The sequence below is a fragment of the Convolutriloba macropyga genome, chromosome 8 (assembly GCF_964194025.1).
Source record: "Convolutriloba macropyga chromosome 8, txConMacr16.3, whole genome shotgun sequence".
Lineage (NCBI taxonomy): Eukaryota > Metazoa > Xenacoelomorpha > Acoela > Convolutidae > Convolutriloba > Convolutriloba macropyga.
The window spans coordinates 44,950,077-44,972,609 of NC_134475.1; the positions used below are offsets into that span (position 1 = coordinate 44,950,077).

The window sequence follows — 22,533 nt, forward strand, 5'->3', positions numbered from 1 at the left end:
CTCCATACCGAGTTTCGTTCGATTTGGACAACTCCTCGACCTGACGAAATAGACCTATTTTTAAAATTCAATAATTGCAATTTAAACGAAATAAAGGCAACTTTCCGTATGAAAAACTAACTTTTTTCCTATGCAAGCTATACCAAAAATTCGTTTTGTTTTACACTCTATATACACATGGGATACTCCATACCGAGTTTGGTTCGATTTGAATAACTCCTTGACCCGATAAAATTTCTCTATTTTTGAAATTAAATATTCGAAATAATCGCAAATTTCCGTATCAAAAGCTAACTTTTTTCCTAGGCAAGCTATAGCAAAAATTCTTTTCGTTGTAGATTCTATATACACTTGGGATACTCCATACCGAGTTTCGTTCGATTTGGACAACTCCTCGACCTGACGAAATAGACCTATTTTTAAAATTCAATAATTGCAATTTAAACGAAATAAAGGCAACTTTCCGTATGAAAAACTAACTTTTTTCCTATGCAAGCTATACCAAAAATTCTTTTTGTTTTACACTCTACATACCCTGGGGATACTGCATACCGAGTTTGGTTCGATTTGAACAACTCCTTGACCCGACGAAATTTCTATATTTTTGAAAATAGAATAAGCGAAAAAGTCGAGATTTCCGATTGAGATACGAACTTTTTTTCTAGGACAGTTAGACCGACCATTCTTTTTGCATTACAACCTAAATAGTACTGGTAGTCTGGGATATCAATTTAGTTCACTTTGAACAACTCCTTGACCCGATAAATTTTCTCTATTTCTGAAAATAGAATAAGCGAAAAAGTCGAGATTTCCGATTGAGATACGAACTTTTTTTCTAGGACAGTTAGACCGACCATTCTTTTTGCATTACAACCTAAATAGTACTGGTAGTCTGGGATATCAATTTGGTTCGCTTTGAAAAAGTCCTTGATACGATAAAATTTCTCTATTTTTAAAATTCAATAATCTCAAGTTATTCGAAATAATTGCACATTTCCGTATGAAAAACTGACTTTTCTCCTAGGCAAGCTATTGCAAAAATTCTTTTTGTTTTAGACTCTACATACCCTGGGGATACTCTATACCAAGTTTGGTTCGATTTGAACAACTCCTTGACCCGACGAAATTTCTATATTTTTGAAAATAGAATAAGCGAAAAAGTCGAGATTTCCGATTGAGATACGAACTTTTTTTCTAGGACAGTTAGACCGACCATTCTTTTTGCATTACAACCTAAATAGTACTGGTAGTCTGGGATATCAATTTAGTTCACTTTGAACAACTCCTTGACCCGATAAATTTTCTCTATTTTTGAAAATAGAATAAGCGAAAAAGTCGAGATTTCCGATTGAGATACGAACTTTTTTTCTAGGACAGTTAGACCGACCATTCTTTTTGCATTACAACCTAAATAGTACTGGTAGTCTGGGATATCAATTTGGTTCGCTTTGAAAAAGTCCTTGACCCGATAAATTTTCTCTATTTTTGAAAATAGAATAAGCGAAAAAGTCGAGATTTCCGATTGAGATACGAACTTTTTTTCTAGGACAGTTAGACCGACCATTCTTTTTGCATTACAACCTAAATAGTACTGGTAGTCTGGGATATCAATTTGGTTCACTTTGAACAACTCCTTGACCCGATAAATTTTCTCTATTTTTGAAAATAGAATAAGCGAAAAAGTCGAGATTTCCGATTGAGATACGAACTTTTTTTCTAGGCAAGCTATACCAAAAATTCTTTTTGTTTTACACTCTACACACCCTGGGGATACTGCATACCGAGTTTGGTTCGATTTGAACAACTCCTTGACCCGACGAAAAATACTATATTTAAAAAATAAAAATTTGAAATAATCGCAAATTTCCGTATGAAATACTAACTTTTTTCCTAGGCAAGCTATACCAAAAATTCTTTTTGTTTTACACTCTACACACCCTGGGGATACTGCATACCGAGTTTGGTTCGATTTGAACAACTCCTTGACCCGACGAAAAATACTATATTTAAAAAATAAAAATTTGAAATAATCGCAAATTTCCGTATGAAATACTAACTTTTTTCCTAGGCAAGCTATACCAAAAATTCTTTTTGTTTTACACTCTACACACCCTGGGGATACTGCATACCGAGTTTGGTTTGATTTGAACAACTCCTTGACCCGATGAAAAAGACCTATTTTTCAATTTCTAAAACTTCTAAAATGCGGAAAAATCGTAATTTTGAGCTAATAATGGAATGTTTTCAACGATTCTGTTGGTAATCTAGGGTTTCCCCTGCAGAATCCTCAAAAACAAACCACGCAAAAGTTAATAGAAGCAGTACAAATAAATGATAAAGAAAAAAAAAGCTCTCAGATGGGACAATTCTGAATTCAGATTAGCTAAATAAGCATCAAATAAACAATTTCTCAATATGGAAGCATAAAACTACACGGCAAACACTAAAACAACATTGCTATAACAATTACTGGACTAGCACAATACCATTCGATAATAAACAATCAAAAACATCATCCGCAAATCGACTTTCGTTTATTGGGGACCATCGTTTACCCCATTCTTCTTGGTATGAAAACCGAGACATCTGATCCTGCCAACTTTTTCAATGATCATTTCGCCATATTTTTCTCTCTTTTTCTCGATAAGACTCCTGGCACGTTTGCAGTCTCCACTGCCAAAAAAATTGACCCAGCCATTGTAACGCCATTGTTTTTTTTTCGCCCGTTTTCTGATTTGGTCTTAATTTGCCCAACTTGATCGATTTCGCATTCTTAAATATCTTCCAGACTTTCGCTAGTACTTGCCCAGGTTCGCACTTAGCTTGAAAATTGACGAACCTTATAGAGGTTGCGAGATCTAAATCTACTTGACGTCTTGTCCTATATAATTCCTTGTCTTTTTTAAAACCTTTGAAACATTTTACTCTGATCTCCTTTCTGCGTCCTCCTGGACTCAAGAACTCATTTACATTAACTCCCTGTCCAGGTACATGGTCGTCAAAATACCTTGACTGCATCTCACTTGATCTAAAATACTCAGTTCCTGCTATTAAAATGACCTTGGGCACGCCCGACACTCTGTTCTGCGCTCTACAGCAGCGCGCGCAGCTATTCTGCGACGTGCAACACTCGTACGGTACGACACGTAGCACGGGCGGGGGTATTCTGGTGTAGCTGCCGGACTTGGGGGGGGGGTTGGGTGGGGGGGGGGCTCTCTGACACTTTCTCATTGCTTTCACTAACTTACTATCACCATTTGAATGTTTCCGATACATTTCATTTCATATGCACCTCTTTGCAGGTTAATTATAATGGTCTAGCCGGACAGCGCTTCATAGCACTCCTCCTGCTGTCAGATGACATGCTCAGAATGTATGCAGCTGGTCAAGTGACAATGCGGCAGCTCATTCGAATATTTCACATTGCCAACACATATAACTTACCTGTAGAGAGGCGAAATACAACTTGCGTTGAAATTACATATTTCACATGATCTCGAGGTGGGAAATATGGTGGTAGTTGTTTTAGTTGTGGTGGTAGTTGTTTTAGTTATGTGTTTTAGTTGTTATATATCCAGCCTCGCGGGGCGGAGGCCCGGGCTTATTTCAAAGGGCAATTTCTCAGAGATTACTGAACCGATTCTTGAAAATGAAGGTGTTTTGGAATCAGGAAGAAAAGGGCTATCATCTGGAACATAAAAAAGTTCGGAAAAACAGTTTTTAAATTTTGATGATTCTGACCCCTTGGTCGAAAACAGCTCATTTTCGACATTCTTCAGATAAAGCAAAAAAACAACACCTTCGGTCACAGATAACATTGCAACAATATACATGACCGTAACGCAAATTAGCCAAGCTTTATTTTAAGCTATAGAACGCTCTCTAACTCTATCTATGCTCGAAGTTATTAACAAAAACAATTTTGAAAATTCGAATTTTTTCGAAATTTCGACCTCAAGTACGTTGTACTCTTTGACCAATTTCTCAAAAAATTTTACGTTTTTTTAGATTAAAATTGGTTTAGTCACAAAGCTGCGATACTAAGCTGCACGATGCGTACTTGAAATCATAGTTTCGAAGTACATACACAATTTTAAAACTGGACTCATTGTGAAAAAAGGCATTTTTTTCACTTTTCTTCCAATTCCTTGCAATTTTTTTAACCCTTTCTTTCGAAAACGATAGTCTTTGTATACATATCTAAAAAGATGAGTTTCTAAGCAGTATAACAAGCATAAATATGCCGGATAAAAATTCTGTAATGGTAAAATACGTTGACAAATTTTAAAATTCACCCAAAAAAAAATTGAAAAGTTTCAAAAACTTCTTCCAATTTTCATGCGTAAAAGATACTTTAAAGACCCTTTCTTTTCGCGCAACCTTTCTTTCACGCCTGATCTTTTGAAAACCATGACAGATTTTAAGTGCGGAGTCCCTTAAAAACAATAAATTTAATGTTTTTTCTGTTAGTACAGTGAAAAAAACTATTACATTTTGAGAACCAATGCAAATTTTTTCACCGAAGAATGTTTTCAAAGCAGGCAGGCTATATTTTTATTTTGATTTGCCTTAAACACACAATTTGAACCTTTCGTATCATATTAGCTTTAATCTGAACAACACTTTGACCCGGTCACAAAAACTGACCGCACTCGATGAGGCTTAACTTTTTCGATCACCGAAGATTGTTTTGGACACCAAATCGTCAATTTTACTCCAATTGTGCTCATTTTTGGTTGGCAGGCTCCACTTTAGCCATAATTGGTCATGAAGTTAAACAATTGGTCTGACCGAACCATTTTGGGCAAGTTTTAATCTATTTCCAAAAAAAAGTATCCGAAATTTTTTGACCACCGATCATTGTTTTGGTGACCAAATCGTCAATTTCAGTCCAGTTGTGCTCATTTTTGTTGGGCAGGCTCCACCTCAGCCATAATTGGTGATGAAATTAAACAATTGGTCTGACCGAACCATATTGAGTTAGTTTTAATTTATTTCCAAAAAAAAGTATCCGAAATTTTTTGACGACCGATCATTGTTTTGATGACCAGATCGTCAATTTCAGTCCAATTGTGCTCATTTTTGGTGGGCATGCTGCACTTTAGCCATAATTGGGGATAAAATAAAAAAATTGGACTCAGGGAACCATTTTGGTTAAGTTTTCAATTATTTCCAAAAAAGTATCCGCGCTCGATGAGGCTTAACTTTTTCGATCACCGAACATTGTTTTGAACACAGAATCGTCAATTTTACTCCAATTGTGCTCATTTTTGGTGGGTATCCTCCACTTTAGTCAAAATTAGTGATGAAATTAAACAATTGGTCTGACCGAACCATTTTGAACAAGTTTTAATCTATTTCCAAAAAAAGAATCCGAAATTTTTTGACCACCGATCATTGTTTCAGTGACCAAATCGACAATTTCAGTCCAATTGTGCTCATTTTTGGTGGGCAGGCTCCATTTTAGCCATCATTGGTGATGAATTTAAACAATTGGTCTGACCGAACCATTTTGAACTAGTTTTAATCTATTTCCAAAAAAAGTATCCGAAATTTTTTGACCACCGATCATTGTTTTGATGACCAAATCGTCAATTTCAGTCCATTTTGGCTCATTTTTGGTGGGCAGGCTCCACTTTAGCTATAATTGGGGATAAAATAAAAAAAATTGGACTCAGGGAACCATTTTGGTTAGGTTTTTAATTATTTCCAAAAAAGTATCCGCGCTCGATGAGGCTTAACTTTTTCGATCACCGAACATTGTTTTGGACACAGAATTGTCAATTTTACTCCAATTGTGCTCATTTTTGGTTGGTATCCTCCACTTCAGCCGTAATTGGTGATGAAATTAAACAATTGGTCTGACCGAACCATTTTGAACTAGTTTTAATCTATTTCCAAAAAAAAGTATCCGAAATTTTTTGACCACCGATCATTGTTTTGATGACCAAATCGTCAATTTCAGTCCATTTTGGCTCATTTTTGGTGGGCAGGCTCCACTTTAGCCATAATTGGGGATAAAATTAAAAAAATTGGACTCAGGGAACCATTTTGGTTAAGTTTTTAATTATTTCCAAAAAAGTATCCGCGCTCGATGAGGCTTAACTTTTTCGATCACCGAACATTGTTTTGGACACAGAATTGTGAATTTTACTCCAATTGTGCTCATTTTTGGTTGGTATCCTCCACTTCAGCCCTAATTGGTGATGCAATTAAACAATTGGTCTGACCGAACCATATTGAGTTAGTTTTAATTTATTTCCAAAAAAAAGTATCCGAAATTTTTTGATGACCGATCATTGTTTTGATGACCAAATCGTCAATTTCAGTCCAATTGTGCTCATTTTGGTGGGCAGGCTGCAGTTTAGCCATAATTGGGGATAAAATAAAAAAATTGGACACAGGGAACCATTTTGGTTAAGTTTTCAATTATTTCCAAAAAAGTATCCGCGCTCGATGAGGCTTAACTTTTTCGATCACCGAACATTGTTTTGGACACAGAATCGTCAATTTCAGTACAATAGTACAAATTAAATGCTCAGTTGGCGTATAGCTGTCATTTGACCACGGGGGGTCAATTCTTTGCTGCATCATATAGAAAAAAATGATCCAAAAATAAAATTTTTCGATAATTTCACTACTTTTGTCTCCTTTCAACACTTTCCAGTTCCACTTGCATCTAACTATTTTTTGAAGAATTGCAGGTATAATTTGAAAAAAGATTATAGTAAAATATCAAAAACCAAGGTTGGGGGGTCAATTATTCGCTGCATCATATAGAGAAAAATGATCCAAATATAAAATTTTTTCCATAATTTCACTAAATTTGTCTCCTTTCAACACATTTTTCAGTTTCAGTTGCACTCAACAAATTTTTTTGAAAAATTTCAAGCATAATTTGAAAGGGGATAACAGGAAGATTCCAAAAACCTAGTGTGGGAGGTCGGTTTTCAGACAAATGAAATGCAAATATCATTTTTTATATTATTTTTAAATCATTTTTTTCTCTATGACGGAGCGAAATTTCGACCACCAAACTAGGTTTTTGAGTTCTTGCTGTAATCTACTTTCAAATTACTCTTAAAGGTTTGCAAAAATTTCAGTTGGATGCAAGTGAAACTGGAAAGTGTTGAAGGGAGACAAAAGTAGTGCAAATATCAAAAATTTTTTCTTAAATCAGTTCTTCTATATAGTACTGAGCGAAAAATCGAACATCCCAACCTAGGTTGGAGGGGTCGGTTTTTCCCTCAATTTTATAGAAAAAGTGATTGAAAATCAAGTTTTTTGATAAACCTTAAACATATGGATTTGTGGAATTTTGGAACCCTCTCTGTCTTCATCTTCAAGGAATAGCACTGCACCCCAGGATGTAATTTTTTTTCGGTCTGGTGAACGCACGAAAGTCTGGACATGAACGCACGATGGTCTGGATTTGAACGCACGATGGTCTGGACATGAACGCACGATGGTCTGGACATGAACGCACGAAAAATTTGGCGTTGAACGCACGAATTTGAGTTGGAGCGCACGATGGTCTGGACAAGAACGCACGAAAGTCTGGACATATACTGTTTCGGTCTGGGATGGTCTGGACATATTTGTCTTCGAACGCACGAAAAACGCACGAAAAATTTGGAACGCACGAAAGTCTGGACATATCCACTTTCCGTCTGGGACGGTCTGGACATAGGCACTTTGAGTCTGGGACGGTCTGGACATAGGCACTTTCCGTCTGGACTTGTCTGGACATATCTGGTTTCGGTCTGGGACCTCAGCCTGGGCTACATTGCAGGAGTCCGTCTCCAACCCATTGGGCAAAAACTCTTCGCATAGGAGGTACTCGGTTTTAAAGCCTATTTCTGGGTCATCCGGATCGTAGAAGAACTTTTTGTAGTAGTATCCGGAAGCATAACCGCTTGAGAGCTCAGGGCTGTTAAAATAAAACTTTTCCTTTTTCAATCGGTCACAACACCATCAGTTCCATGTTTGAGGTTTCCAATCTAACTGAATTCTAATAGGACTAACATTTTCAGGCCCATGGAGGAACATTTGAGCAAAATTTAAGTCTTCTGTTTCATTGAGTGTTGCTGATTACAAAGACTGATAACTTAAAATTGTAGATAAAAATTTAAAAAAAGCTCAGGGTCTTTCAAACTCGACATAAGTTAAAAATAGACGTTTCTGAGGGCATAAATGTCTGAATCTAAATGTTTCATAACCAGTGCGAAGACCCACTAAACCGCACTCACGGAATTTTCGTGCGCAAGTTAACTGTCACTATTCCTTACAGGAGTTTTTACCCATCGAGCACCAACTGTGGCTTCTCAGTTCGGGATCTGTTTGCGAAAATTATGCTAGAAATGTGTTGACAGCCGCTAAAAAGGGTTTCCAGTGGATAAATATTATATAGTGAGTGATGCGTGTTGTTTTATGCAGAATTTTGAATACATTTTTATATGGGATCACATATACTAGGCTAGCTTGGACAAAAGGCACTTACGAAGAAAGAGTAAAACATAGGATCTATTTAGCCTCGGAGTTACATGCCTATGAGGTTCTTAAGCAGACACTAAAAAACATAAGGGGACAATGTAATATTTCACCAATTTCAAAGGGTTTCTCAATGCAAAATTGCCTTCAAAAAAGCAAGCGGTTGATTAAAAACAAAATAACTCAAGGTAAAAATCTATTTCACAGTTTTTCAATAATAGTTAGGATAAGGCGAGTCTTAAGAATGCTTCTAGGTTACGATGATGAAATAATAGAAAAGATTGAAAACATGTCTACTGCCGAAACAAAAAATTTCTGTCATCAATTTCTAGATAATTATATTTTGGGTAATGAGGACATAGTCAGACTGTTGTATGAGTTTTAATATCACAACTCAAAGGCGTTCCATAACCAGAATAATGTCTTCACTAGGTTTAATGCTACCTTCAAAAATAGTGCTTCCTCCTTTTTTTCTTTCTTCATTTTGAATCACTTTCATCCAGATAAACTGAACGAGACACTTGAGAACGGGCCATCGGCCAAATAGTGCTCTCCCACAGTCAAATATGTGATTGTATTTGTACAAGTAATTGTGAAAAGCTACTTATTGACTGATGGAAACAATTTATTATTATTATTATTATTATTATTATTATTATTATTAAAAGGCTCGGCTATAGGTTAATATTAAAAGATACCTTTCTCAACTCAAACTGTCAATGAAAAGAGTTAAACTCGATTTCTTGGTCATCTCGTATTTAGTGTTACTCAAGGTTTTGCTGATGGACTTTAAAGCTCGATCCAAAATTAGCTGAAATTTGAACTGATCCAGCTGGAGTATATCTGGACCCAAAAATTTTAAGTGTGCTGTAAGATCTGTCTACGGCATGTAGTCAACCGGTATGTGCGTTTCAGTATTACGGTAGTTAAAATTAAAAAGGAATTTTTGCAATCAATGTCATTTAAAAAACTCGATAAAAAACTCATTGCTGACGAACTGACCAATATCAGAGCTATGCTAACCAGTTGCACGCAGCTGAACAACTTTTTACTATGGTCATTTGCTATTAAATTCAATATGAGAAAAATGTCAGCGAAGTCTTAATTGTTTTATGAATTGGATAATAAGTTGCAATGCTAGTTTGGTGTTCCTCGTGAATGCCTGCGTCTTGACAGAAAAGAAATTAAAACAAATTTTCGCTAATTCCAAAAAAAAACAATTTCTCGAACATGAAAAGACGAAAAGATAAGGCTTGACTAAACCAAGTCGGCGAAGTGATTATTGGTCCAGAAACTCCTGTGAACCAACTTCTGTTATGAAAAACTATGGTTGACTATAATTTTGCCAAGAAAATGCTCATGCTCAACCCATGAGAAAAAAACGTGATCGATCTTGTTTTGCAATGTAAAGCCATGCTCAGTCCTTTGATATACAAAGATCAAAACTGAACTGCGTATTCAAGATTAATATTGCCCCTTTTATAAATATTTAAATTTTTTTTATAAATTGAAGCCTGGATAGAGTTGTCAACACGTTGAAGCGATAATTGTACAAGATGTTTTTTCAGCGTCTTTTAGCCGTGTCCGGACAGAACAGTCCCAGAAAAAACAGTCTCACACAAAATAGTTCAATAAAAATTGATAACATTTTCTCAGACAAAACAGTCCCAGAAGAAATAGTCTAATAAGAGCAGACAAAATAGTCCCAGTCAAAATGATCTAGATTAAATATCGAAACAATTGTAGATATAATATACAAACAATTAACAAACATATTCTAGGAGCTAAGCTTCTGAAGGCATTGTTTTTACTTGATATGAATTGAGATTAAACCTAAAGCTTTTTTCAAATACATTATTTGGCAAAACTATGTTTTAACCAGCCTAATATTTGATCGATGGGATGCAATCATTTGGATAACTTGGGGGGGGGGGGGGTTCCTGTGTTAATTGTTGTGAATATGCTTCACTCTATCTTCAGTTCGGACTATTTTGTCTGGGTCTGTTTTGTCTGCTATTTTGGACTCTTTTTGTCTGCGACTGTTTTATCTGGGATTATCTTGCCATCCGGGACTGCATTGCCCGGGACTGTTTTGTCTGGGACTGGTTTGTCTGTTTACATTTATCATCTGATTTATCAATACACCGTTAGCACTTCTAATAGTTTGTGAAGCCCGCTCAACAGAACAATCACATTCTCTCTTTTCATAGCAAATATTTTCGGTTCATAGCAAACGTCTTATTAACTTGTTTTCTTGTGAAGAAATTTGCGATGAATGTTTTGACTTCACATAACATTCTCAACAGGTTCTTATAATTTTTAGCGCTTCTTTGGACACATTCCCACTCTTTCTTTGCATAATTTAAACACTCTAAACACTCTGTTGCCTTAAAATTTTTAAAAGATCTCAAAAATATGTGTCACATTTTCACTACCTATCGCGCTTAATTTTCAATTCTTCCTTTGCAAAACTTCAACGAACTTACATTTTAAATTTTTGTCCTTTATTCTCTTGAGTAAATTCTACACGCCCAGCTGTTACCAATATATAATCTTTCATTTTTCTTGGCATAAACGCCTTAGATTCACCCTAGGGATGACCGAATTCAAATCTTGCAATTTTTGCAATCTCACTTAAATTTTTTAAGAATCTTGCAAGATGTCAATCAAGGCAAGAAAAAAAATCTGGGTGTAAATGTTTTTGATAACATTTTCGAATCAATTCATTGATTTATAGACAAGTTACAAAAGCAAAATCAATAAAAATATTTTTGACTCAGATTCAAAATCTGGTAAGAATCTGACAAGAATTTTTATTCTGCAAAAACTTTTACAGTATTTTTGAAAGTTAGAACTAACAGAAAACCAAATGAATCGACTCTGTTACAAGAATGTTGATCACCAGAGGTTTTATATTGACTTTGGAAGATTTCCCTACATTTGATTAACTACTTCAGCTCAACCAACAGCAAAAAAGCAACCAGGTAAGCGGGGCAAAAAGTTATAGGTAAGTACAAAATCTTGCAAAATTCTTGCAAGATGGATAAAGAATCTTGCAACAACCTTGCCAGATGGATGCAAATCTTGCTAGATTCTTGCAAGAAAAATGAATCAACTATGCATTCCCTTGCTTGATTTCTTGCAAGATTCTTGTAAGATTTTAAATTTTTTCATCACTAGGGAAGCAACTTCTTTACCATTTTTTCTAGATTTGCGTTGAATAAACTCTGTATGATTGGAAACACGTTTGAAAATCAGTTTGATTTTTGTTTATAATTGGAAGAAGCACTGATATAGTGGGTGTTTGGAATGAAAGATAAACTGCTGTTTGTATGTCAGAAATTTTGTAAGAAATGTGCTGAGAGCGTTAATTTTAGTTTTATAAAGATTGGAAATTATGTACGAAGCGCGTTGACTTGTACGCTAAATTTTTTGTGAGATATACGTTAACGATCGCCCAAAATAACTTTTTTCTTCAAAAACTGAATGCTCTCAGAACTAAACATACATAAATATTCATCACTTTCGTCCCAGATTTCTACCAAATCGGAGTATTTTGTACAAATTTATCCACTTGAAATAACTGAGAATTCAGTTGGGGATCCGTGATCTCAGAGAGAAGTAACTTCGTGTATTCAGGTCAAAATGGTTTTAATTGCACAATGATGCTCAATAAGCAATAAAAAACGGTAGTGAAATGTGATTAGGGACCACAGATAGATTTTATTTACCTCAAAGGTTGTTTCGGAGGAGTAATAAAAGTCTCCACAATTGGATCAGTTTGTTTTCCATTGCTCTCAAACACAGTGGACACTTGATAGAATTGAGAATACTGCGCACTAAAAGCTAAAATATAAACACTGCACATTACACTTATTTTTACTCATTTATGTGGAATTTTTCTATAAAGGGCGTTTTTAGGAACTATTTCGCACTTGTTCAGACTGTTTTTAAACTTGACATGTCTGCTCAAGGATTTGGATTTAGAATCGGATATCTCAGCAAAGAGGTGCAAATACTGCCAAGTGTCAAGGTAGCATGATCATATACAGTTCTGTATTAGCACTGAAATCAGACTGGCAATTTAGACTTGTCCGCAGTACTGATTAAAACTTGACGTTCGATATGGACAACTTAAGTTCTCAATTCTGTTTGTGTAAAGTTTTTCAATATAATTTTTTACGAAAAAACCAGTCAGTCCATCTATGAAATAAATTAGCCGGACAATCTACGCCGTTCCATTCTTACTGCAAAATGGAAAGAATACAAAACGGACATTCGATCTGAATAACTACAACGCAGAGCTACTAATGCATAACTTCAGATTACAGGCACCCAAATCCAAAAATATGTGAAGATCAATCGCGCTAAATTACCTACCCAATATTGCTTAAAGGTGTAATTCACATTTTACAGTCCAAATCTTTCTCTAACGAAATCGTTTTAATCTTTTTTTTTCGTTATCTTGCCCGGATATTTTTTCTTAATATCAAATCAAAAAGTTGCGAGTTTGTATACCAGTCTTGATCTTGATGTTATCGGATATTGGAGAGAAGCAAGACCATATCTTTGCAAGATTCGCCGCTGTTAGCATGTCGCCATTTTTTGTCTCCGAAGTCCCAGAGTAGTAAGATAATAGGGTACTAAGATAGGGGGGGTTTATCCTTCGAATTAATACGTGTGATAATAGGGGGTTATCATTGGCGGCGCTACATGTAAAACAACGGCCGTGCATGGGTGATACATGTAAATTGGCATGTAGGATGATTTGGGTGGAAAAGCCTGGCTAGAGTCATTTTTGAGTGAGCGTTTATAAAATCATATGGCTACAATTGCTACAGTTGATTTGAAGAGTATTCACGAAACTTATAAGGAAATCGAAAAAGAATATTCACACACAATACGGTGAACGGTTTTTATACTTTTTAGCTACTTTTCTTCATTTGGATCCTGAGACTGATTTAGATATTGCTTTGAAACTACGACCTTATGGTGGTTTGATTGGCATCGACAATTCAGCCCTCGACAAATATTTTAAATCGTTCAAAATTTTGAGACTGCATGCGATACTTCACGACGCTTCCGGTTTTGTATATGAATATAGTGAAAAGGGTCCAGGCTATTCCTACGTATTACCTTGTTCAGTGACAAATGAGTACTTTGGTCATGTGACTGGAATTGCTTTTGGTTTTTACGTAAAATCCTTCAGAAATAGTTTATTCAATTTGCTGGAATGTTGAAATCTGGAGCAGCTGTTTTTGATTTTGAAGACTTTAGAGGTAAAAAATCTGGATTTGAAACAAAAGAACTTGCGGTATCTACCAAAAATTACAACGATACAATTTCGTTTTTACCTCCAAACTCATTTAACATATTTTCTTCGAGTGAGCAAAGATCTTTCCTGTGGGTATCTAAATTTCTTCAGGGTCTCTCGTGGGAGACAGGAGAATACCCTTATCACTATTTGCAATAGATTTTTCACAGTATAGTTCTTCGATTTCCCTTTTCTGATTTTTACGCAAAAGGATTAGAAAAAACGGAAACTCTGCGGCAGCTGTTACAGAGGAACGTTATCAACTTGGAAACTTTGTTTTGCCCAGAAATTGAACACTTGAAATTATATCGGGAGACACCAGTTTGTAAATTAAATGCATTGAGTTGTCCAAAACGACAAAGAAGCAAGCATTGTGCCAATAAGAAGGCAAAACTCTTTTACCAGTGGCTGACGAATGAATCGTCGGTTGGAGAAACCAGCTCCGTCTCTACTTCAAGTGAATTTGTCTCCAAATTTGACAGTTTACAGTTGCATAACGCCTGAAAATCAGTTAACGGTTACTCTTATCAAGGAAGAAAAAATTGACACAAGAGTTGAGAAAACAGCAGATCGTGTGTGCTGGTGCTGAAATAGAAGCTTTCAAGAAGTATCTTTCTGTACTGGAGTACTTTCAATTGTACCATGTCTTTACAGGAGAAAATCAAAAAGGTTGAAACTAACACCTTTACCTACGCCCAAGCGTGCAGTACCAATTCTGATGTCTCTGGACGATGAAATCAAGCAGCTGATTAAAGAGAACAATGTAGAGTCAATTGTTTTTAGAGATAAACAAGATTCGATGAATGCAAACTATACAATCACTTACAAACAAGGACACAACGACTCTGGATATGTTTTGCACGAATTTTTTAATGTTGAATAATTATGTAACATTCTTGAAAGGCAATTCATTTTTTGAATAATTTTGTTTCAAAATGAGTCAAACCGAAGATCAACTAGATTCGGGCGGAGGCATAACTGACATGGTTTTTGACGCTGAAATCCAAGAGAGACGATCTTGGAGGTTTTGCAATTCGCGATTGCCTCGATCAGAGGTTGTATACTTTACACAAATCATTATAATAATTTTTTCTTATAACTGTTTCTCTCGCCAAGTTAGTTTTTTCAGTCTCGACTGTGAAGAATCCACATTTTGGTTTTCACTTCTCTCTTGTACAGTTGGATACGCTCCTCCAAATCCAAAGTTATGAATAAAATTATTTCCACCTCTGAGCGGTTGTTCATGGCTGCTTGCGGGCCATCTTGTTGCGGGAAAACTGAGCTCATTTTCAAAATGTTATTAGTTGTCACTTTTTTCCCAGAATTTCAAAAAATTTATTTATTTTTATCAGCATGATCAGCCAAATTTCCAATCGTTAGAGAAGAAACTGAACATACATTTTACAAAATTCTCTAATTTTGAACTCATTTCAGAGTTAGACAACTGCCTCCTTGTGTTCGATGACTCATGTGAAGAAATTTTTAATGACAAAGAATTTTCAAAATTAGCAACCACAGGGCGACACAGAAACATCAGTGTAATTTATGTTAAACACAATTTGTTCCAGCAAAGCAGTTGGTCCAGAACAATTGATCTAAATACAACACATATCATATTGTTTAAATCACCACGTGACACACAACAGATTACTTTTATTGGTAGACAGCTGAATACCTCTCAATTTTTAAAAGAAAACTTTGAGCTGGCAACCAAAGAACCGTTCGGTCATTTATTAATTGATTTGGATCCCAAAACATCAGACGTCTTGCGCTACTGTTCAAATTTTGTTCCTCCAGGACCATCAATTTTTTATCTGCCATCAGCTAAAGCAATTATTACAAGTTTAAGCGATGAGAGAGAAAGAAGTTTGTATGCTTGGGCGGCTGCTAAACATATCGGATACAAAACTAAAAGAGAAGATAGAGAGAACTCCAAATCATTTCAATAAATTCCTTTGCGAATGTTTGCTCAACATTGTCAATGGTAATGTTCCAATACGAAAAAGTTTTGTGCAAGTTTATGAAAAATCATTCAGAGAACTATTGTTTAGACAAACAAGTTTGAAAGAAAAGAGGCAAATTTTTGCTAGAGAAACAGATTTGGTCAAAACTGTTGGTTTCGCCTGTTATCGTTATTTGACAAAATCGTAATGCACACCGAAGAATTCATTTTAATTCCAAAACGAATGTTTGCTTCACATCAACCGGTAAAAAAGAAGTTTTGGACAATCCCCTTTATAAACAGAAAGCTGCACAGCTGTCTCTTTTGCAAAGAAACCAGTCGACCTCAATGGAAAAACCAGAGAAAGCAGTTGAACCAGTTGAGACTGCAGACAAAATGGTTGAAACAGCAGAAGAGGAAAAACAGAACCCATGAGCGAAGACAGCGAGATTGAACCACTAGTGAAAAACAAAAAAGCAAAGATTTCGACACCATATTGTTAGAGCTAGATTTTATGAATAAAAACCAAATCAAAAGATCAAAAATCATACTTTACTTGAATAACCAATCTGAAACAGTAACTGTAGATTCAAACGACGTTCTTCACGTAAATAAAGAAACACTGGGCATTAAAGCTTCAACATTTCTGTACAATCTGCAGCAACCAACTGAGAAAATTGACATTGCAAAATACTCAAAAATTTTAATTGCTATTCATATCTCATCTCATCTTGTTGCAAATACACATGCCAAGCAAATCTTGGAAGCCTCGTCTGAAAGTGAACAAGAGTTTTTCCCAAGTAGAGAACAACCCAGTCGGCAAGAGCTCTTCTCTAGTAGAGAACAACACAGTGGCTCGAAACCAACCCAAAAAAGATATAAAGAAGAACCGTACCAAACGACAGACAAAGAAGAGACAGTCAGAAGATGTGATCTTTCTTTTCCTGAAGTAAAAAAATTGGATCAGTTTTATTTAAAAGGACCAGCATCGTATGGAAGCATAAAGCGGTTACAGACGCAAAGCAAGCTCCCTCTAGGTAAAATTCAGTCCAATTTGGAGACAATGCCGTCCTTCACAAATTACCGCTCAATTCGATTAAAATTTCCCAGGCTTAAAGATTTGTAAAATCATCAGCGAAATTTGGTCTCTGGATTTGGCACACGTTGATATACTGGCAAAGTATAACCGCAATCTAAAGTATCTTCTAGTAGCGATTGATTGTTTGTCAAGATACTTACGAGTGGAACCAATGAAAACAAAGTATGCAACCGAAGCAGCTGAAGCATTCAAAAAGATGATCAAAAACAAACAGCCCGAAAAAGTATGGGTTGAGTATGGTACAGAATTTCTTGGAGCATTCAAACAATTGTGTACCAAACGTGGAATTCATTTATATAGTACCTTTAGCGAAAAAAGTCAGCTTTTGCAGAGAGGAACATTAGATCTCTCAGAAAGATAATTTATCGGTATCTTGAAGAAAAGTGGACCTATAGCTACATTGACCAATTAGACCAATTTGTGAAAACAATCAATTCAAGAGTCAATCGAATAACAAAAATTGCTCCTAACAAAGTTAAAAAAACGGATGTGCCACGACTAGTGTCATTGGTAGCACAAACAAGCTCAACTCAGAAGCCCAAGTTTTACATTGGAGACTTTGTGAGAGTAGTTAAAAAGATAAAGCATTCAGGAAAAGTTTTATGCAATCATTCACAGACGAAGTCTTTGAAATAACGGGAAAACCGACAGTAAGCCCACCAACATACACCTTAGCCAACGCAGACAAGGAACCAATTCAAGGAAAATTTTACCAACCAGAATAACAACTTGTCAGGCTCTCTCTTGTTTAAAATGTCCAACAACCGGTTTGAAGACGAGTTTACAGTTCACGTTGTTTCATCAGCTTCAAGGGAAATATTTTATTCAAATACACTTGCATCATTTCGGAATTTTTTCAATGACGAAATTCAGCTTGCAGGTGATTGGAGAGTGGCGCTAAGTGAAATCATATTCACAACAAAAACAGAAAACATAGTAAACGGAAATCTAATTGCGTACAACTTAAAAGACTTTGAAGATTCCCAAAAGATTTCTTCGGGAGCCAATGTTATTTCTAGACCTTTAGTGGACAGCAATTTTGTTTTATGCCAGGAACCTTTGATACAGTGGCTCAACTTCTTGCTACAATTAAGCGCACAATTGGGCTGCCCCATTTTTCATTCAGAGAGTAGAAGAGCTCTCGGAGATATGAAATTTTATTTGGCAAGTATGAGGGAATTACGCTTCCCAGCAAAGAAATTCTAAGCATTATTGGATTTAAGGGTATTCCTGACGGCAATAGAATACACAATGGGTACAAAATGATTCCCAATGCGAACAGGTTTATGAAAAGTGATAATACGAAAGCTTATTATTGGGAGTTCCCAGCTGACCTTTGTGCTGGAAAACATCTAATTTTCATCTACACCAACATAATTGAATACCAATACGTCGGTGACACTAAGGCTCCTCTTTTGCGAGTCATTGATTCAAAACAACGTCTGAAAAACGGTAATGTTTGTGAGCTTGAACCCAGTCATCGGATAGTTTTTACAAATTTAGTCTATAAGAAGCTCCTAACCAACACAATTCAATCAATTTCAATTGAACTGAGAACAGAAACAGGACAATTAGTTCTCTTTTCGGGAACTGGAAAAGTTATTCTAACACTACAATTCAAAAAAAATTTTCCCCTTAAAATGGATTCTTATTATGCCAATCAAGCAACGTCTTTGCCTCACTTCGCTGGACATTATCGTCAAAGAGGAAGTGGTTTTGGAGCTCTAACTGCAGGCATTGGACGTGTTGCTCTACCTTTACCACGTCTTTTCATTTTGCCTACAGCGAAGCGTATCGGGAAAGAGCTATTGAAACAAATTGTTCCAGAGATTTTGGATGTAGTCGGAAGCAAGAAATCTCCTAAACAGGCGTTTAAAAATAACTGTCAAAAAAACAGACAGGGGATCTTGTCGAAATACTTCACGTCGGAGGAATTCAATACGAGTCAAGCCACAGAAAGCAACTAACAAACGCAAAAAAAACCATTTCAACGCACAGAGCTCCAAAAAGAAGTCGGTCAGATTTTTTTGCCAGAGTGAACGATGATCGCTAATTTGTTACTATCAGAGGCAACTCACAGTTATTTGGATTTGCTCGAAAAGCCTTCTCTCTTAGTAATTTTCGATGGTAGTTTTTGTCAAAAGTTGAGCCCAGTCTACAGTCAAAATGGACCCATGTTAGAATTTGAAGTCGCCGGTGAGCGAAATAGTTTTATTGACTTACAGAAAATTTTCTTGGAAGTGAAATGTAAAATTGTCCAGTTATCAGAAGCTGATTTGAGATATGACACAGGAGCAGCAACAGATGTTACGAAGACAGATGCTCCCTATTTTTGCAATAATGTTTTACATTCACTCTTCTCTGACTGTACAGTGTCTGCTAATGGACTAAAAATTTCAAACGCTAACGGAAACTATGCTCATAAAAGTTTTATTGAAACAGAATTTTCACATAACAAAGATGCAAAAAACTCCTGGTTGGCATGTCAGGGCTATTCCTACGAAGAAAATCCAGGAGTGCTGTCAACTGGAGAAGTGAACAGAAGGAAAGCCTTAGTGAGGCAATCGGCTGAGTGCACATTTTACGGTAAAGTTTCAGTTGACTTTTTCACTTGTGACAGAAATTTGCTAAGTGGTGTGACACTTCGCATTGCATTTAGACGGTCAATAGATGATTTTGTTATAATGTCTGACGATGCAGCCTAGCACTACAAAGTAAAAATTATCGAAGCTAATTTGTAAGTGCGCAAGATGACATTGAACGATGATGTCGTATCGGCTATAGAAAAAACTTTGTTAACAAGTCCAGCTTCTTATCCCTTCTTGGAATCTCTAACAAAAACATTTCTGGCATCAACGGGTCTCCACAGTTAGAAACAAGCAGATATTTTTGCCAGAGAACCGATTCGTAGACTAGCAATTTGTCTGAACACTAACGAAGCGTTTCTTGGTAACGACAGACAAAATCCAATTAATTTCCGCAAATTCGACCTCGAGCAGATTTATATTTACCGAAACGGTTTACCTGTGGCAGACAGTCCAATATCAACAAGTGATGACAAACGTCTCTACTTTAATACAAAATCGGATTTAGCTTACATCGACAATGGTCATGGAATAAGTTTGACAGATTACCCGAACCATTTCATAATGGTTTTTGATTTGACCAGCACCCAACAAGCATCCCATGATTTTATTCATCCTGAGCCAATAAATTCGTCAATTTCTATTGAGTTGAAATTTTCTGCGGCCGTACCGAACAATATAGAGATTTTCATTATTGGCGAAAAAGCGAGCACAATTTTTGTTGATAGTGCAAGAAGAGTATCAAAGAATCACATTCTGACAAATTAACGATGGATGAAGATGATATTACTGATTTAATCCAAGGCTGCAAAACTCTTAAATACAAATTTCATGGCGTGTTTGCGGCCAACAACTTTCCAGAAAAATTGAACAGAAACAGCTTCCTTATTGTTAATGCAGCAACTGCTGAAAATATTGGCACCCACTGGTTACTTTTATGCAGAAGGAACAATCAACTTCTGTTTGACGATCCCCTTGGTCGGCCCATTTCATCGTACAAACACCTATATCAAAGAATCATTTCTTTTGGCAACAATCACAATATCTATCAACTCTTGGAGAATCAACCAATTCAAAGTGCAAACTCTACACTTTGTGGACTGATTTGTATTTATATGGCTCACTTTGTTTTCAATGCTCAAAAACTTGTAAATATTAGCGATAATGAATTGATTCGTTTTGCTTTTCATATGATGTTCTAACCTTACTAACTTGAAAATTTTTTTTTTCAAAACTTTACTTTTTCTTCATACAGAAAGCGAACATTCAAAAATTCAGAATTAATATTCAATTTTCCTTATCCACTCAAAAAATATTCATAATTTGACAAAAAGCACCAGAATGAGGACCATACAAAATTGTTTCAACTCTGCGTAAAGTTTCACTATTAACCATATCAGTTTGAATTTGTTTTGATGGAGACCGGCAATTGTAGATAGTCTTTTGGGCAACTACTGGCATCTTGGCTCTCGTTTTGGGATTGACATTTGTTTGTTTTGAAGAGCTGCTTTTCGATAAATTGTTGTTGTTGTTAGCAAAAGCTGGTAGTCGTTTGCGCACTGACTGTGAATCTAATTTTTCTGCAGAATTGTTGAATTCGATTGCTAATTTAAGCTTTGAAAACACATCTCCATTAGTCTCCAAATCTGGTACAGTTGAAAACAAGAACTTGAAAGCTGTATAAACACAAGGCACAGGAAAGCTTTGAAATCGTTTCAATGTTTCGTTTTCAAAAGTAGTTGTATCAATCAGAACGTGATAATGGCTATTTACTAAATTGCAAAATTCGGAATCAAAATGTGCACACACTGCATAACAATTTCCAATAGAAAAGGTAGGTTTTGGAAAACACATGTGAACCTACAGCAGTACGGAAATTCTGATAAGAATAAAAACACGTACAATGAAATGCTAATAATAAAATACGTTCTAGATAAGAATTGAGTTAGTTCACACTATAGACTGTATCAACCCATGTATAATAACAAATGTAGAGTATGTAACAGAGCATATACACTACTAACATTAAAACCAATTATGACCCCAGGCATAAACTGTTGAATTACACGTTGTACAATACAACTTTAGAACTAGGTATTCATTTTCTTTAAACCTTGCGTTCAGAGCACTTTGCTTTATTTCAAGTGTTCGTTACCAGACAAACACCTACCAATCGTCTTTTATCAAAAATTGGTTATATTTTCTTTCTCAAAATTTGTGCAAACAATTATGTCCTTTCAAATACTTGCTGAATCTGTAATTTCTTTCGAGCGAACATTGGTTTATCAGACACAAAAGTTTGTTGTGCTGATTCAACAGAAGAGACAGGGTGATGTTTGGCAAACTTACCAGCACTGTTTGGTGCCTAAGCTTTTCGTTAACGCACTTGCTTCTTTACCAGTGAAGACAAAACCAGCAGAATGCAGTCTTATTACATCAGGGGGACATTTACCTCCAAAAGCTTTGCCAACATTTCAACATTTTGACATGGAGTCATTACCTAACGACGTTAAACGAATTTTGTTTCGTTACGATTGCGACTGTGTGCCTCTGTTTGAAAGCCAGTTAGGGGCTCATCAAGCTTCCGAAAACTTAGCTGACATGTGGGGCATAAAGTCATCACCTTGCTCCCCAGAAAACCAATCGCAATTGGATTCAGCCAGCTTGCCAGTAACACCAGCAGTTGCTTCGAGTCCCAGTTTGACGCCTACATCTAGTCCATCTCTCTTTGCGGGAATTCACAAGAACAATTCTACGGCTCTGCTCAGTGGAAACCAGTTTGATACAGCGTTACTTTCGGCTACACAATTTCAAACACCAGAACCAGCACTTGTTTTTGGCGTTACAGACAGTCCCAAGATTTGCAATGCACCAAAGAAACGGCTACCTGAGAATTCTTTAATGGACTTATCTGATTGACTTGAAAAACTTTGATGAATCACCACAAATCTCTTTTATATAGTGATATGCTAACTTGATTTTGTTTCAATAAAGTGTGATTTCAACTTTTTGAAAGCTGAATTTAACTTTTGATATCTGTTTTTGTAGTTTTAAATCTGCTGAGCCAAAGAAATTAAAATTTTGCAACTGATCAAGTTCCAAC

The 22,533-nt window shown here is 36.0% G+C and overlaps 1 protein-coding gene across 1 annotated transcript in view; it reads right to left on the reverse strand.

Annotated features, from left to right (window-relative positions):
* The window catches only part of LOC142345071 (uncharacterized), a 98,112-nt gene that overhangs the window by 41,869 nt on the left and 33,710 nt on the right, over window positions 1–22,533 (reverse strand). Inside the window, exons 9-10 of the mRNA XM_075397154.1 lie at window positions 12,222–12,336; window positions 7,771–7,930 (exon numbers count right to left, since the gene is read on the reverse strand). Coding sequence (XP_075253269.1) covers window positions 7,771–7,930; window positions 12,222–12,336 — 275 coding nt within the window. The remainder of the gene's footprint in view (window positions 1–7,770; window positions 7,931–12,221; window positions 12,337–22,533) is intronic.